The 16,171-nt window shown below is 53.8% G+C and overlaps 1 protein-coding gene across 1 annotated transcript; it reads left to right on the forward strand.

Moving 5' to 3' along the window:
- The first annotated feature begins 1,529 nt into the window (after positions 1-1,529).
- PYGB (phosphorylase, glycogen; brain) lies at positions 1,530-15,781 on the forward strand. Its single transcript, NM_001031034.2, has 20 exons — positions 1,530-1,869; positions 2,730-2,831; positions 4,505-4,583; positions 5,187-5,290; positions 6,217-6,348; positions 8,104-8,215; positions 8,846-8,928; positions 9,754-9,897; positions 10,240-10,332; positions 10,456-10,602; positions 10,718-10,881; positions 11,220-11,334; positions 12,028-12,129; positions 12,253-12,400; positions 12,869-12,927; positions 13,267-13,408; positions 13,633-13,840; positions 14,103-14,237; positions 14,384-14,450; positions 14,719-15,781. The coding sequence occupies exons 1-20, from the start codon at positions 1,627-1,629 to the stop codon at positions 14,869-14,871; spliced, it is 2,532 nt and encodes an 843-aa protein (NP_001026205.2). The 5' UTR covers positions 1,530-1,626; the 3' UTR covers positions 14,872-15,781.
- Positions 15,782-16,171: the final 390 nt, after the last annotated feature.

Raw genomic sequence — 16,171 nt, forward strand, 5'->3', positions numbered from 1 at the left:
GCATGTGGGACGTACAGGAGCAGGGCTTGGGATGAGGGTGCTAAAATTAACTCCCGTGTTCTTCCCTAAAATGGCTTTATTTACTTCTGCAGGAGGAGAAAGTGAGGAACTCACCAGCCCTTGTTTACCGTCTGGTTTCAAATCTGGGTGGCAGCATGCTGAGATAGTGTACGAAATCAAAGGACAGCAGGCAGGTATAGGGCTTTATCGCTCTCTTCCTATCTAGGCCAGCTGGTAGCAAATGAGATTATACACCTGCAGCCTCCTGGAGAGACACTAAATTATCTGTCTGTGTACTCTTCTGTCTGGCTTTCTTGATGTGCTGTTAAGGAGGCTCTGCAGCTCCTGCCTCTCTAGCTGCGGTGTGTCTGTCCAGTAACACAGACAGAGCTGAGCACTCCCTGAGCCTCTTTCAGTACCCTTCCGCCTCAAATGGTGTTGTTCATCGTGGGCTGTCACACATGTAATCTCAGCCTGAGGACAGTCTGAGTTAACGCTGGAAGAAGAGGGAAGTGTGTTATTTCAGTTCTCTGTGAAGAGCCTGTAAGAATTCGTGAAGTGCTGTTGTGCAGGAGGAGGCTGTCTCCTTGCAGCTCCTACACAGATTGCATTTGTTTAACCTATCTATGATACACCATGTGTCTCTGCATTGTTTTAGCCTCTGTGTCACTCTTGCTCTGACAAAGCAGCAAAGATGCTCCACCAGAGAGCGCATAAAGGTGAGGAAGTGAAGGACTTGGATTTTCATGCTTTCCCCTGCTGTGATGCTTTGTTCAGCAGAGGCCGGACTCATAGGTAAGCTTGTTTTCATTTCATTGCACTTTAAATGGCAGGTAGTAGAAGAAGTGGCAGCCATGATACACACACATCGTGATGCTGTGCTAAGCTGCCACGAGTACTGCGGTACGATGATCTCAAGCAGATATTGATGGCTGTTGCATTTCTCTATAGAAGGGACTGGGGATGTGAGATAGGACCTCCAGCTGGTACGGGCAAACTTACCCTCTCCTCAGCCACTAAGGATTTGGTGCAGGACCATGTCTGAGACCTTGCACAAGTCCTGAACTGCATTTTGAGTGATCCCTCCTGAGAAAGACATTGCTTTGTGAGTTTGAGTTGGTGCCTCGGCACGGTGGTGGAATTGCTGGATCAAATGAGAGAGGCCCGTGAGTTTGGCACAGAGCTCGTGATGCATTTGGCAGCACTGGTGTTGGGTCAGGGTAAGAAGTAAGGGCCATAAACGTGAGTGAGCCACAAAAAGAAACCCCGAACGCAGCTCGCTGGACTTCACAGGTGTTCGTGCCTCGGCAGGGGCAGGGCTAAACGCCATTGCACGGGGTCTCACTGCAGGCGGATCTCACTCTGCCCAACCAACGTACCGCCGCCGCACCGAGCTGCAGCCGGCTGACTGCAATGCACCACTCCGGCACCCGGCCCCGCACGCCGCCCCGCGTCCCACGGGGCCGCCTCCGGCCCCGCTCCCCGCCTCCCCCCGGAGGGGCAGCGCCGTCGTGGCCCCTCCCGGCAGAGGCGGAGCAGAGGCGCGGCGGCGGCGGAGGCGGCTGCGGCGGAGCGGTGCGGTGCGGTGCGGTGCGGTGCGGTGCGAGCGGCGGAGACGACGCGGGGATGGCGGCGCCGCTGAGCGATGGGGAGAGGCGGAAGCAGATCAGCGTGCGGGGCATCGCGGGGCTGGGCGACGTGGCGGAGGTGCGCAAGAGCTTCAACCGCCACCTCCACTTCACGCTGGTGAAGGACCGCAACGTCGCCACCCCGCGCGATTACTTCTTCGCGTTGGCGCACACGGTGCGGGACCACCTGGTGGGCCGCTGGATCCGCACCCAGCAGCACTACTACGAGCGGGACCCCAAGGTGAGCCGCGCTGCGCCGTGGTGGCCCCGGTTCCAATGCAGGGTGAGAGCGCGGGGGGAGCAGCCGGGGAACGGGGAGAGCGGGTCGGTTTGGCCGCCTTGGGTGGGTTTAAAGCTTGCGTGTGAAGCTCTCGGCGCCCGGAGCATCCAATTCATCACTGTCTTGCTCGGAATGCCGGACGTCGAGCCCCCTCCGAGCCTGCATCACCAGGCTGATCCTTCCCTGCTGGGAGAGATCTCTGCCTGTGCCCCCGCTGGGACGGAGATCTGGTGGCTCTCAGTGCCAATAATGGGCCGACCCGGTGAGCCCGTGGCCCGGCTCGCTTATCTTCCCTCTGCTCAGCAAGCATGAGAGCAGAGCTGGAAAATCACTAGCAGGAAGGGGGCTGGCCTGCTGCCCGGCACGGGGAGCCACGGGTGGGGGTCCTCAGTCGTAGCAACTCCCGGTCAGCTTCAGTGCAGCACGAGAAAACTGAATGCCCGGTGTGGGCATCACCTCAGCTGAGCCCTAAAGATACGACTCAGCATCCTAGATAATTCGCGCCTGAAGTTAATTAGGGAAACACTCTTAACAGGCAACAAGATTTTTCTATAGAAGGCTGTTGGCAGGGAGATGTGCAGCGGGGAGTTGGCTCTCATCCCGTGCAAAGCTCCTTCTGACAAACAAGCTGTGGTGCGTGTTGTTGGAGAGCCGGGTTGGGAAGGCATCCCTTCTGGGGAAAGTCTTTGGGTCTGATTATCATCTTAAAGGATTTCAGTGGAACCCTTTGGGTGCAACAGGTGATGAGTGGGCTTCCTCGAGGCCCGATGGGATGTGCTGTGTGTGTCGCTGTGTGTAAGTGTCTTTCTTTGCCTCCCCAGCGTATTTATTACCTGTCCCTGGAGTTCTACATGGGCCGTACCCTTCAGAACACGATGGTGAACCTGGGCTTGCAGAACGCCTGTGATGAAGCCATTTACCAGGTGAAGTCTTGGGGTACTGCGGTCCCCCGTGCAGAATTGGTCGAACTTTTCCACGTGGAGCATCTTTATTTCTCAGGGCTCCCTCCCAGAGGCACTTTATTTTGGCTAGACGAAGCGAGGCTTGGCTCTCTGTTAGTGTTCTTCATCCTCCAAAGAAGGCCATGAGGGGGCCTTATCACAGAATCATTAGGGCTGGAAAAGACCACTTAGGTCATCACATCATCCAGTCTGACCTTGGGGTGTCTCGAGAGCTGGAGTATAATGTCCCTCAGACCACTTTTCCTGGGCTCCACATCCAGAAAGCAGCTCCCAAATAGCAGGAAATGCCACGGTGCCAACAGCTTTGCACCATTAGGAGGGGTCATGGCTCATCGTGGGAGGTGCTGAGAGAGGCTGGGCCAGAAAGGAGAGCTGAAGCACAAAGCCACCAAACCGCAGTTCGAACGTGCAGGTACACAAGGCAGCACAGCAGCACTGATGGAACAGCAAATCACCAGGGAGGAAGAAGGAGGGAGAAATTACTTGATTTAAAATAGCATCGGATGAGTTTGAACTGGCAAAAGCACAGCCTGTGCTGAGTACCACTGAGTCGGTCACAAAAGCCCATGTTTACTTAGGCTTGCAGCCATCTCTGCAGCAGGACAAGTGGCCTTTCTGACAGAACGTGAGTTTTTGGGCTTTATCTCTCCAAAAGCTTTATGTCCCCTATACCACAGACTGTTTCACATTACACTTTCTAGTAGATATTGGGCTCTGTCACCCTCTCAAAATGAGGTGCTCTAATTGCTGATGAAATGCCCTGGCCAGCTTGCTCCCTGCCGAGGGATGGGAAGGGACTACCAGGGAGGGACCCAACACTTTGTCCGAGGTATTGTGCCTCGGAGCACAGGCTGGTTTTCTTCAGGGAGAGTCCTCATGTCCCTCTGCGAGGTGTTTTCCACGTGTTGGTTTGTCCAGGTGTGGCAGTGAAGGCTTCTCTTGCTGTAGGCTCCAAGTTGCAGAGGTCATGATGGCCAGCTCAGGTGGGAGGTCTTGCCCTCTGAGAAGTGCTATCACGCTTATTAAGCTGGACACAGCCCCTGGGGAGGCTGCCAGCCCTTGTGTTGGAGAAGTGGAGCCCAGGAGATGCAGAAGATGGTACAACACCTTCCATCCACGGACTCCAGCCCAGAAGCTTGGCATCCGGGTGGTCAGGATGTGGGAAAGCACAGAGCCTAACAGCAGCAGCTGCAATAACAGGCTGCAGAAATGGTCGTAACCTTTCTCAAGGTGGGGTTGGGTGTAAGAAGAGGAGCGGTGCACGTAAGCAGGCAGTCCTTTGTGCATGGGCTGGCCTCCTGCCATCCCATCTACAATTCAGAGTTCAGTGGGAGGGCCTTGCAACTTGAAGGGCTGCCAGGAGGCAAGTGTTTTGTTTGATGTTTCTAAGGAAACTTTAGTTCATGGGAAAGCGATGTTTGATGATGAGCTGAATTGTTTTCCAGTTAATTAGGGTGCCCGGGGACCAGACGCTGAAGCTGGCGAGATGTTTTGGAAGTAAGGGAGGGAAGGGGTTGCAGAGAGAGAGCCCCGTGTGGGTTGGTTTGGGATTTGTGTTTGCCCTTCTCAGAGAGCAGCCTCAGAGCGTGGGGTCTGGGTACTGACATGTTCTCCTGTGGCTCTTTCCCCAACAGCTGGGTTTGGACTTGGAGGAACTGGAAGAAATTGAAGAAGATGCTGGGCTGGGAAACGGAGGCCTGGGCCGCCTGGCAGGTAACGTGGGGAGAGGGGAGCCTCATCAGGAGCACACGAGGACCAAGGGCAGCCTGAGCTGTGCCTTCCTTGTGAGGTGTCACAGCTTCAGCTCTGCCTCACCTCCTGCACCTGGGCCTGCCTGCTGCAGTGGGATGGCACACAGACCTTAGGCCTCCTGCAGCTGGCATCTAAGAGGTTCCCCTGTGCCTGACATGCTGGGCTGTGGCTGAATGGGGCCCTCTGATGCCTTGCTCGTCACCTCCCTGTAAAACCTCTCACTTTGCAGAGGTGCCCCAGCAGCTCTCAACGCAGGCAAATTGCTGCTTTAATCTGCCTGTCACAAGGGACTGCTGGAGACATGCTGCCTGACACAAAAGAAGCACCAGAGCTGGTATTTATCAGAGCTGCCCTGGGCTGATGGCTAGAAAGATTTGCTTTGAAAGAAACAGTAGTAATTAGGGGGTGAGTTGGGCATGCAGCTTAGAGCCAGCTGGGGGGTTCTCGGGCAGGTTCGGAAGTGCTCAACGATGCTGCATTTGGGTGCACTTGGACAGGCTGTCACACAGTGGCAGGGAGCGAAGGGTGAGGTTCCTGCAGTGTGATCATGCCCTGCTCTTCCAGCTTGCTTCCTGGACTCCATGGCCACGCTGGGGCTGGCAGCGTACGGTTATGGCATCCGCTACGAGTTTGGCATCTTCAATCAGAAGATCATCGACGGCTGGCAGGTACGTCAGCCACCTGAGGTCAGCCCTTCCACTTCTCTTCCCTGCTGTGATGGTCACCCTGCTGTGGACATGACCTTGCAAACTGCATGTGGTGCCTTAGGCCGTCCTTGGCCTGCTCATTTTAGCCCTGTAGTGCCAAACGGGCAGCTGCGTTCAACCATATGTGCTGACCCTATGGCTCCGGCTATTGGACGTGTCTGGTGGAAGGTGAATGTGACTGGACAAATGCCAGCACCTGAGGTGCTGCTGCACCTGTGGGGTCGCTCAGAGACTGGCGGCGAGGGCTTAAATGGGGACAGTCCCCTGTAGCATTAACAGTCATAGCCCTGTGCGAGTGAAAGTAAGCTGAAAAGCTGCCCCAAAGGAGTTATCCCAACTGCATTGGCTGGAAATCATTTCCATTAGGAGAGTGCACTTCTGTGCATAAAGAACCATATTTTCCTATAGTAATTTTTCCTGTTTTCCAATTTTAATAGCTCTCAGGGAGGTCAGGGAGGGTGAGAGGTGTGAGGGTTGTGTTTTCTTCCTTCTCCACAAAGAAGCTGTGATGCTAGACCCTATAAGTGGCGTACACAAGGAAAAAAACCATCCATGTTCACAGTTTGTGACCAGGAACAGCACTGATGGCCTCTAGGGAACCACATCCCATACCATCAGACTGGATGGAAAGCCCTCCAAGCACTGAGTGCTGGACACTGTGCAGTTTGCCTGGATGGTTTAAACCAGTACAGCTCTGCAAAGCCAAGAGAGGTTGATTTATAGCAACAGAGATGCCATCATCTGTGTTTCAGATAGCCTAGCTGTCTTCCAGAGGCACATCCATTTTGAAAGTTAGCTTACCACAGCTTTGCTTCTTAACCTGGCCACCTTGAGAGCCTTCACTTGGAGACCCGAGCCGTCACCTGAACCACATTTGCCTCTTGCAGGTGGAGGAGGCTGACGACTGGTTACGCTATGGCAATCCCTGGGAGAAAGCCCGCCCAGAGTACATGCTTCCTGTGCACTTCTACGGCCGCGTGGAGCACAGCCCTGAGGGCGTGAAGTGGGTGGACACTCAGGTAGGATGGGCCAGGATAGCATGGGGGTGGGGAGGAGCCTGTCCCCGTGCTGGCTGAGGTCAGGCTTTGCTTCTCTCCTCCAGCAAAGCGTGCTCTGCTGCCTTTGCAATTTCATTTTCACTGGTTCTGACTGCAGCAGGAATGAAGGGGAAATGGGGGGTGGTGTTCAGTCACAGCTGTACATTCAGGTCCTGTTGGGTTGAGACTACCCAGGGACATGCTGATTTGATCCTTGTGATTTATGCTTTTGAAGCGTGCATTACGCATTAAGCAGTAGCACCAGGACGTTAAAGGTTTGGGATGACTTCTCTGGCGTGCATTTGCATCAGCCACCCTCTGCATAGCAATTTCTGCTTTCACTGAGCCTTTCACTTAATAACCTGAGCATTTAGGAGTTTGGTTTCCAGTACCGAACACAAATCAGACCTTCCAGGGTAAATCCTTGCATCCTGTCTTGCATGGGTTTGTGCTGGAGGAGGACTGCATCCGTGGCTGCTTGCTGAAACCCAGTGATTCTGCAGGTGGTTCTGGTGCTGCAGCGGGTGGAGATCGATCTCTTGGGGCAGCCATGGAGCAATCCAGCAAGTGCCTGTCTTTCCCATGCTGGCCTGATGAGTGGAATGCTGTCTGGAGAGGCTGGAGACAAGGTTTCAAGTCTCCAGTCTGCCCAGAGGCCTTGTTCTGTGCTGCTGTGGAGAGCAAATGCTTCTCCAGACACCCACATTCTCCTGCCTCAGGTTGAGGCGGGGCAGTGTCGCAATTACAGAGGTAATGCTGTGCTTCAGGAGCCACGTGTGCTGTGCTTCATAAATGTGTTCCAGTCTTACAGCCAAGGAAGGCAAGCTTTGAAGAGGCACAGATTTATTAAAAGGCTTGAAGAAGTTTCAGCGTCTCCTCTCTGAGCACTGCCCAGGGTAGAAGAAGAACTTTGCCTCTGGGTGTTTTCCCCTTCCAACCCCAGCACCAGGCAGGCATTTCTGGGATCCCAAGCTGTGAGCTGGGAAATACTTCTGAAAAGGAAGTGAGTTTTCAGCCAGTGCCATTGAAGGAACAAACTGGAAAGGCTCAAAAAAGCTAAAGCTGCAGTTTCCAAATATAGCACCGTTCAGCTAATGGGATGCGTGCCCCAGTCCCGTGGCTCAGACAGGGCAGGCTTTCTGCCTGCTTCCATGTTCGGAGCTGATAATATCAGCTTTGAGAGCCTGAGCTCTTGCTGCTTTTCTCCAGAGGGGGAGCGTTGCTGATGCCAGCACAAAGAAGCAGTTCAAGGTCGACGTGTTGATCTGCCTGGATTTTCTCTGCCTTGTAATCACAGAGGGCTCCTGGGCAGGATTCAGTCTGTGGAGTGTATCCCAGTGTATTCCAGGTGCCCTGGCACTACCCTGGCACAGGCAGAAGCACAGTGGCCAGCTGAGGATGCTTGCAGGGCTCTGGTGGATAGCTGATAGGTGCTCCAGCTGGTATGGGAAAGTCAGCAGGCTGCTTGGAACTCTCTTGTTTAATTGATGAATGAGCACGTAACCCGTTTGTCAGTGAAGCTCCAAACCTCTCCTGTTAATGCGTTGCTAGTGGGTGCTGGAAGTGCCCTTGATAATAAACAAGTCTGTGAACTTCAGCAGCTGTGTTGTAGAGCAGGTGGGATCTCTAGCACAGCCAGTTGTTGTCTGTGTCCTCTGGATTCTTTCAGGAGAAGTTTTCAACCATCTTCTGAGGCCATCATGCTGCCAACCAGATGGGATTACTGTCCTTTTGCAGGTTGTCCTTGCTATGCCATATGACACACCGGTGCCAGGATACAAGAACAACACTGTGAACACTATGAGGCTGTGGTCTGCAAAAGCACCCAATGACTTCAACCTCCAAGAGTGTAAGTGCTGTCTCACTTTGTCCATCTCTCCCGGCTGCCTCCAAAACTCAGCACTGAGCACACATCCATGGACCATGCGACCTCCAAACCACTTCCAGTGCCCTCACGCACCCATTCATCCTTCTTCCATCCCCATCATGATTGCCTCACTCTCAAAACCTGCCCTGTGTCTTCCCCTAGTGATAGACCCAAGTGCCAGTGTGTTCCCCAAGTCATCAAATGAGCTGCAAACCCACAGCTGCCATGGAGGTTCGTTTCCATGCAGCAGAACCCTTTAGTGCTGAAGGAAAATGGCAGCACAGCACACTTCATTCTCCCTCATTACGAGTTTCCTTTGGGTCCTTGCGTGACCTCTAGTGCATTTTTTCAGGCTCTAATTGTAGTACTGAAAAGCAGCTGCTGGGCACTAACCATTAGTAGACTGCACAGAAATGGAAGGTTTGAGATACGATACACCTTTGTCTTTTTCTTTCTCCTCTGTTCACACACGCATCCATTCCCATTCATATTTCATTAATATCATCCTTAATGTTCCTGTTATAAACCTCTCTATGAGAAAAGAGGGAAAGCACACTGTTGGGGTCCTGCCTGTTCTACAGCTGCTGCATTGCTGTATTTCTCTCACTGCAGTCAATGTGGGTGACTACATCGAGGCAGTGCTGGACAGAAACCTGGCAGAAAACATATCCAGAGTCCTGTACCCAAATGACAACGTGGGTAACTCTCTTGCTTCTCTTTCCTGCTGCTTGCGATCATCCTTATCCTTCTGTAGTTTTATCACTTGAAAGCAAAGGAAAGTTGTGGCTACCTGTTGTTTATTGTTCTGCTTTGAGGATTTTTAATGCAAAAGGTTGGCTCTGTAATTCTCAATGAACAGACAGCTCTGCTGGCTCCAGAGAGTCTCTGCTGTCTGGCAGCCTCTCAGAGCCTGCCCTTTATTGCGTAGCTGCTGTCTTCCTTCCTTCAGACTCAAGGCAGCTGCCAAATTACATGATGTTTGTAAAAGTAAGTTGTCATTTCAGTGGAATCCATGAGAGGGCACTCGCTTCCAGCCCAGCTTAAGGGCTTTCTCACAAGGAACGGTCTCAGGCTATGGGGTCATTGTGCACCAGGTCCAAAAGGGAAGAGCCCTCAATATCCAGTCGTGGAGTAGCATCTGTGCTGGAAGAGCTCACCTGCACTTTACTCCCACAAACTCATTTTTGTTGCCATTTTGAAATAGACCAGCATGATATGTGTGGCACAGATGACGCTGGCTCCTGGCTATTGCTGGGAGTCCAAAATCCTTGCTCCAAAAACCTTGTAAAGGGTCTTGTAGCAAAGGAAGGAGCTGTGCTTGGTCTGTCAGGTAGCAGCAATGTGGCAGGTTCTGATGCCCTCTGGAGGCAGCTGAGAGGCAGCATGGGTAACATGCATTCAGCCTGACAAGATGCAGAACACTTAAGGGAAGCTCATCAGATGGGAGCATCTCCAGGGGTTGGGCTGCCAACTGGGGATGGCAGCTGCAGTGCTGATGTCTGTGCATCCCCCTACATCAGTTCTTTGAAGGCAAGGAGCTGCGGCTGAAGCAGGAGTACTTTGTGGTGGCTGCAACCCTGCAAGACATCATCCGACGCTTTAAGTCCTCCAAATTTGGCTGTCAAGACCCCGTGAGAACAAGCTTTGAAACCTTCCCGGACAAGGTGAGTCTGTGGGCTGAGAGGGCCCAGCCAGACCTTCATGTTGTGAGGGAGGGCTCAGGACCAGGTGGGACAGGTATATAGTTTGGGTTGGAACAGAGAAATGGAAATGAACCCTTTTTCCCAGGGCTGGGGGAAAAAAGGGTACAATTTGTAGCCAAGTTTGACAAGATTGAGTAGCTCCAATTCTGGGAGCTCTGTCTGTTTCTGGGATGTGAGTGGGGTGGGTCTGTGAGCCCTAAGAGACTCAAGTCTCACCCCCAGCCTGAGCCCATAGGTGCTGTGCTGGGGCATAGTAAGAGCCCTGGCACTGCCAGATCTGAGCCCAGCAAGTCTGTGTTGCAGGTGGCTATACAGCTAAATGACACCCACCCTGCCCTGTCCATCCCAGAGCTCATGCGGATCCTGGTGGATGTGGAGAAGGTGGACTGGGACAAGGTAAGGAGAGCTGCAAGGCACATACCATCCTCATCAGGGCTGAGAGCTGCTCTCCTGTCCTTACATGGGGTTTTCTTCTCCTCCTGGCCTGGCACATGCATGTTAACTGCTGTCTGTACGCAGGCCTGGGAGATCACAAAACAGACCTGTGCGTACACCAACCACACCGTGCTGCCTGAAGCCCTGGAGCGCTGGCCAGTCTCCATGTTTGAAAAGCTGCTGCCACGTCACCTAGAGATCATCTATGCCCTCAACCAGATGCATCTGGATGTAAGAGACTGGGCTGGCCGTGGGCTGTGGGTCTTGCTCCAGCTGTCTTTTAGGATGGGAATGTCCCAGCCTCTACAGCTGGGTCGCTGATGCCCCTGTCTCTGCCTGCCTGCAGCGCGTGGCAGCTCTCTACCCAGGGGACGTTGACCGTCTCCGAAGGATGTCGGTGATTGAGGAAGGAGACTGCAAGCGTATCAACATGGCACACCTCTGTGTGATCGGCTCTCACGCTGTCAATGGTGTGGCCCGCATCCACTCTGACATCGTAAAGAACACAGTGTGAGTTGGGGGACACCCACGGCGTGCTCAGACCTTCCCTCTCCACTCACTGAGCTCTGTGTGGGGTTCTGGCTGGGGCAAACTGGTATTAAGGCCTGCTTTGGTTGTGTGACGGAGAGGGCATCTTGTTAGAGTGCATACGAGGCCTAACTCATCTCCCTCCAGTGCTGATGAAACCCTTTACAGCTGAGGAAGGGGTTGAGAGGCAGCATGGAGAGTTCACGGTGGTACAGAGATCAGCAGACACTGCCCTGAGCCAGGAGCACGCGTAGGGGAGCGGCTGAAGCTCTTAGGAGCGGGCAGTGGTTCAGTGCAGCCCCTACTCCCTGCTGTTCCAGGTTCAAGGATTTCTATGAGCTGGAGCCAGAGAAATTTCAGAACAAGACAAACGGGATCACGCCACGGCGATGGCTTCTGCTGTGCAACCCAGGGCTGGCTGACGTTATTGCTGAGGTGAGGCATGAGCGTCCGGTGGGATCCCAGCTGTTCACTTCTGTGCACCTCCTTGTGTAGGCTGAGCAGAGGCTGGGGCCGAGCCAGGCAGGTGTGAGCCAGGACAGCCTGTAGGAGCACATCAGTCATGTGGAGGTGTGTGGCTGGCTGAGGTTTAAGGTCTGTGGTGAGTCGCTATACAGAGCTGCAGAAACTTGGATCTGGCTCCCTTCCCTCGCAGTTGCTGCAGATAACCTGTCAGGCAGCATCACTGTATGGGGAAGTGGGGTGTCCACAGCAGCATTCAAGCTTCATAGACTGAAAGGAGCTCTCTCAGAGCTCAAGCCCCACTGTTGCCTCCCTGCACACCGAAACATGTAATAGCTGAAAAGACTTACTCCAATTGAACACATCTTTGTGTCCTGCCCATCACTTTCTCCAGCTGCCAGGAGGCCCTGGTACATGTGCACATACCCTTCCTCTGAAGCTCTTCGAGCAGAACTGGGTTGGGTTTTTTGCAAGTGCTTTTTTCCCCCATGCCCTTGAGCTCCCTGGCGATGCAGGGAAGTCAACTTGATGTACAAAACTGTTCCCTTTTCCTGTCCAGAGCATCTCCTCTTCCCAAGAGGACTGTGGCACCTCTGCTGGGAAAGTGTGGTTGTGGACAGGGTTGTCTTACAGGTGGGACATCCCTCTCTTGCTTTGTTCCTTTAGAAAATCGGGGAAGACTTTGTCACAGATCTGAGCCAGCTGAAGAAGCTCCTGGATTTCATAAACAACGAGACATTCATCAGGGACGTAGCAAAAGTCAAGCAGGTAATGGGGTGTAAGAGTAAAGAGGGGAAGAAGGGTAAAGGCAGCACGCTCCTACTAATAGCCAATGCTTGCTTCTGGTACCTGGGGGTCTGTGCCTACTCCTCATTTCAATTTTCTTGCCAGGAGAACAAGTTGAAGTTCTCAGCCTACTTGGAGGAGCGCTACAAGGTCAAAATCAACCCTTCGTCCATGTTCGATATTCAGGTCAAGAGAATCCATGAGTACAAGCGGCAGCTGCTGAACTGCCTGCATGCTATCACCCTCTATAACCGTAAGTCCTGCTTGGGCTGGTACTCAGGGCAGGTCCCACAACAGTCCCTCACTGCCAGTGTTCCTGTGTACCTGGATGCCAGCTGCCAGCCAAGGACTTCTGAGCCTGGGGCTTCTCCTCCAGCAGGAGGATACTGCAGAGCTCTGAGGAAAAGCTCGCAGCCCACTTCTCCAGCACAGTAGGGTCCCAGGGCCTGGGTAACCCCTACACCTGTAGTGCAAGTTAAACCCCACTCCCAGGTGTATGCTTCATCCCCCTGCCCATTCCCGAAGGGAGACAAATAACCACAGCTCTGCGTTGTGCTGTCTCAAATAGTTTTCCCAGCACTGTTCTGGCAGATCTCTGGTTGGACTTCAGGGTGGGTTTGCTGGGCCCATGTGCCATGGGTTGGGGTCCCACCCCTGATGAAAGCAGCGAGCTCTGCCCAGTTTATCTTCACATCCATTGTGTTATGCCCTGCTCTTTCAGGCATCAGAAGTGACCCTTCCAAATCCTTTGTGCCTAGGACCATCATGATTGGAGGAAAGGTAAAAATATTCTCCAGTCTTGGTGTGCGTGTGGCTCAGCAGGGATGTGGGGAAGGTGCCGTCCCCTTCTGGGGCTTTTGTTGCACCCACTGTGGGTTAATCAGCATGGGGTTGTGCTGCTGGGCTCATCCGAAAGCACTGTCACATAATAATTGAGCTGAACAGGGCCCCGTTGCTCTCTCCCTGTGGCTCAGGACTTCTGGTAGGGTGTGTTTGCTGATCCATGTGGACAGCAGACGTGAGGCCCAGATTCTCCCCACAGTGAGGACCTGCACTAGCGGCTCTCATGCTTTGCCTTCCTTTAAAAGCTTTCACCCTTTCTGGGCTGCTCTTCTTCAGGCAGCTCCTGGCTACCACATGGCCAAGATGATCATCAAGCTCATCACATCCATCGGTGAGGTCGTCAACAACGATCCCTATGTGGGAGACAAGCTCAAGGTCATCTTCCTGGAGAACTACCGGGTATCCCTGGCTGAGAAGGGTATGTCCTGTTCTCGTGGAAGCAGGTGGCAGGAGCTGGGCATGTCCAGCAGTCACATGGGGTTGTGGCAGGGCTGGGCCTCTACGTCTGGTTCTGGGCTGTGGGCTGAGCTTGGGAGGTCAGCAGGCTTGCTGGCAGATGCACAGAGTCCTGCTGTCCTGGGCCCACGCTGTGGGAGCTGCAGCATGCCAAGGCCTAACTCCCACCTCTCTTGCACCCGGCAGTGATCCCGGCAGCAGACCTCTCCCAGCAGATCTCCACAGCCGGCACAGAGGCCTCAGGCACCGGCAACATGAAATTCATGCTGAACGGGGCTCTCACCATCGGCACCATGGATGGGGCCAACGTGGAGATGGCTGAGGAGGCAGGCGAAGAAAACCTCTTCATCTTTGGCATGCGGGTGGAGGAAGTGGAAGCCTTGGATCGCCGAGGGTTAGTGCCAGGGAGGAGGAGACACGTGCCACGGCCTGTCCCATGGGTACAGTGCTAAGCTCTGCTCTGGGCAGTGACTGTTCTGACAAGGGTGCAGTCCTGGGCAGCTCGGCCAAAGCACAGTGGCTGCGAACAGGACAGGAGCCCGAGCACAGAGAGCTTTAGGCACCATGGCCGGTCTCAGAGGCACTGTCCTTACCTGCCCTACACGCAGGGCAAGGCCCCAGTCAGTACAGCCTGTCTCTACCTCCTCCACGTGCAGGTACAACGCACGGGAGTACTATGACCGCATACCGGAGCTGCGGCAGGCTATCGATCAGATCAGCAGTGGGTTTTTCTCCCCAAGAGATCCGGGTTGCTTCAGAGACGTTGTCAACATGCTCATGCACCACGACAGGTGAGTTCTGGCAAGCATCCCACCCCCCTGTGGCTGCTCTCAGCCTGCCTAGGGCCCCTTCCCTGGCAACCATGTCTGTGCTGCGCAGACCCGAACCCCTTCAGTAGGCAAACTCTAGCCTTACTCTCTTGTGCTTTGGGTTTCAGGTTTAAGGTGTTTGCTGACTACGAAGCGTACATTAAATGCCAAGGCCAAGTGGACCAGCTGTTCATGGTAAGAGCTGCCTCCAGGCAACGTGAAGATGGGGGTCGTGGCCATGGCAGTGGAGGGGGGAGTTGAGGGAGCTGGACAGAGCATGCCCCTTCTTACACCACACAGCATTGCTGTGATGTGGGGCAGGGTGAGGCGGGTTTTGACATGTCAGCAGCTCCTATCACTGCATTTAAACCAGCAAAGGGTGCTTGGCTGGCACCCTGCGAGGCTGAGGTGCCCCAGAGCTGGATGGGAAACTGACTGCTGCCATTGCCTCTCCTCTTCCCAGGACCCCCGGGAGTGGACTAAGAAAGTTATCAGGAACATTGCATGCTCGGGCAAGTTCTCCAGCGACAGAACCATCACAGAGTACGCCCGGGAGATCTGGGGCGTGGAGCCATCTGCCACAAAAATCCCCCCACCCAACCTGCCCCGGGACTGATGCAAGCACAGAGAGAAGGATAGATGGATGTGTTCCCAGCCCGGGAGGCCTGAGCTGCATTTCACCGCCAACCAGCCAGGCTTGGCTCTGCAGACCCCAGGCCTTTCCCTCAGCAGGGTAGTAGGATGCCCTGAGGAGGAGCCCTGACTGAGCAACAGGAGCTGGGAGAGAGAAGGGACCCTGTGTTTGCACCCATGTATCCAGCCTTCACGTGCTGCATATTGCTTCTAGTGAGACAACCACAGATAAGTCTTCCACAACTGTGTTCCACGCTTAACAAGGGATTTCCAATTCAGTCCTCTCATCCCTCTGCATGGAGCCTTGCTTGGCCTCCTTGCAGCATTGGGGTATCCTGTATCCTCCTCCAGGGGCTGTGCCAGCCCAAAAGCAATCAGAGGGAGAGGCTGCTGCCTGCCCTTCCAGTCACCTCTTGCCCCCATAACGCCTTGAGGAAGCGGGGTTGAATGTGCCATCAGCTGCCTCCAACGTGGCTGCTGATTCTGTACAGCGTGGTCCAAAAGGAGACGGATCAGCACTTGGGATCACAGAGCTTGCTGTAGCCTCCTCCTACACCTATTAATTAAAAGCCCCGTAGCCAAACCACTTCAGGGATTTTTTAAAATGTATTTTTATTTTTAGCATCCATGTGTGCATGGAACAGGTTCTACTTGTCACTGCCAGCTGGGCAGTTGACCCTGCAGTGCCCTTAGGCCCTCGGTGGGGCTTTGGGCTCTCTTGGCACTCCTGCCCACGCAGTGAAAACATTATTACAACTCTTGTGTCCCTCTACTGTTGGGTGACGCTGGTCAGTGGTGCTGGGGTCAGTTTAACACCTGTAGTGCAATGTAGTGCACCCATACTCCTGTGTGACACCAACTCATTAAAATGACCGAAATACCTGTTGGTTTGACACGTGGCTGATGTGTAACTACTCCATGCTCATCGTTTCAGGTTGTAACAGGTCAATGCCATGACACTCAAAGCCAAGCTGGGACATGATACCAGAGCCCTTTCCTTGCACTGGGATGGGGATTAGGGTCTTTGGTTTAGCCTACGACTGTCACAGAGGGCTGCTGTGCTTGAAACTCTGGGAGCAGATCATGTTTCTCCCATTCTGAGGGGAAGTAGGGGCTCAGTTTCACAGTTACAGCTGGCAGTAGCACTGCCATGAAGACTGACCCAGTCCCAACTCAGCCCCACACCCCTCATCTCCCCTCCCACAGTCCTACTGCAGCACTGCCCCAGCACTGGTTTGGAAGGAAAAAAAAAAAAGAAAAAAATATCCCCCAAAATCACCAGG

This window comes from Gallus gallus, chromosome 3 (genome assembly GCF_016699485.2).
Source record: "Gallus gallus isolate bGalGal1 chromosome 3, bGalGal1.mat.broiler.GRCg7b, whole genome shotgun sequence".
Classification (NCBI taxonomy): Eukaryota; Metazoa; Chordata; class Aves; order Galliformes; family Phasianidae; genus Gallus; species Gallus gallus.

Bases quoted from the DNA above. Each gene is read 5' to 3' on its own strand.
- PYGB (NM_001031034.2), top strand. From the start codon at position 1,627: ATGGCGGCGCCGCTGAGCGATGGGGAGAGGCGGAAGCAGATCAGCGTG. The intron at 6,349-8,103 runs GTAGGATGGGCC...GTCCTTTTGCAG, and splicing joins TGAAGTGGGTGGACACTCAG to GTTGTCCTTGCTATGCCATA. The intron at 12,130-12,252 runs GTAATGGGGTGT...TTTTCTTGCCAG, and splicing joins ACGTAGCAAAAGTCAAGCAG to GAGAACAAGTTGAAGTTCTC.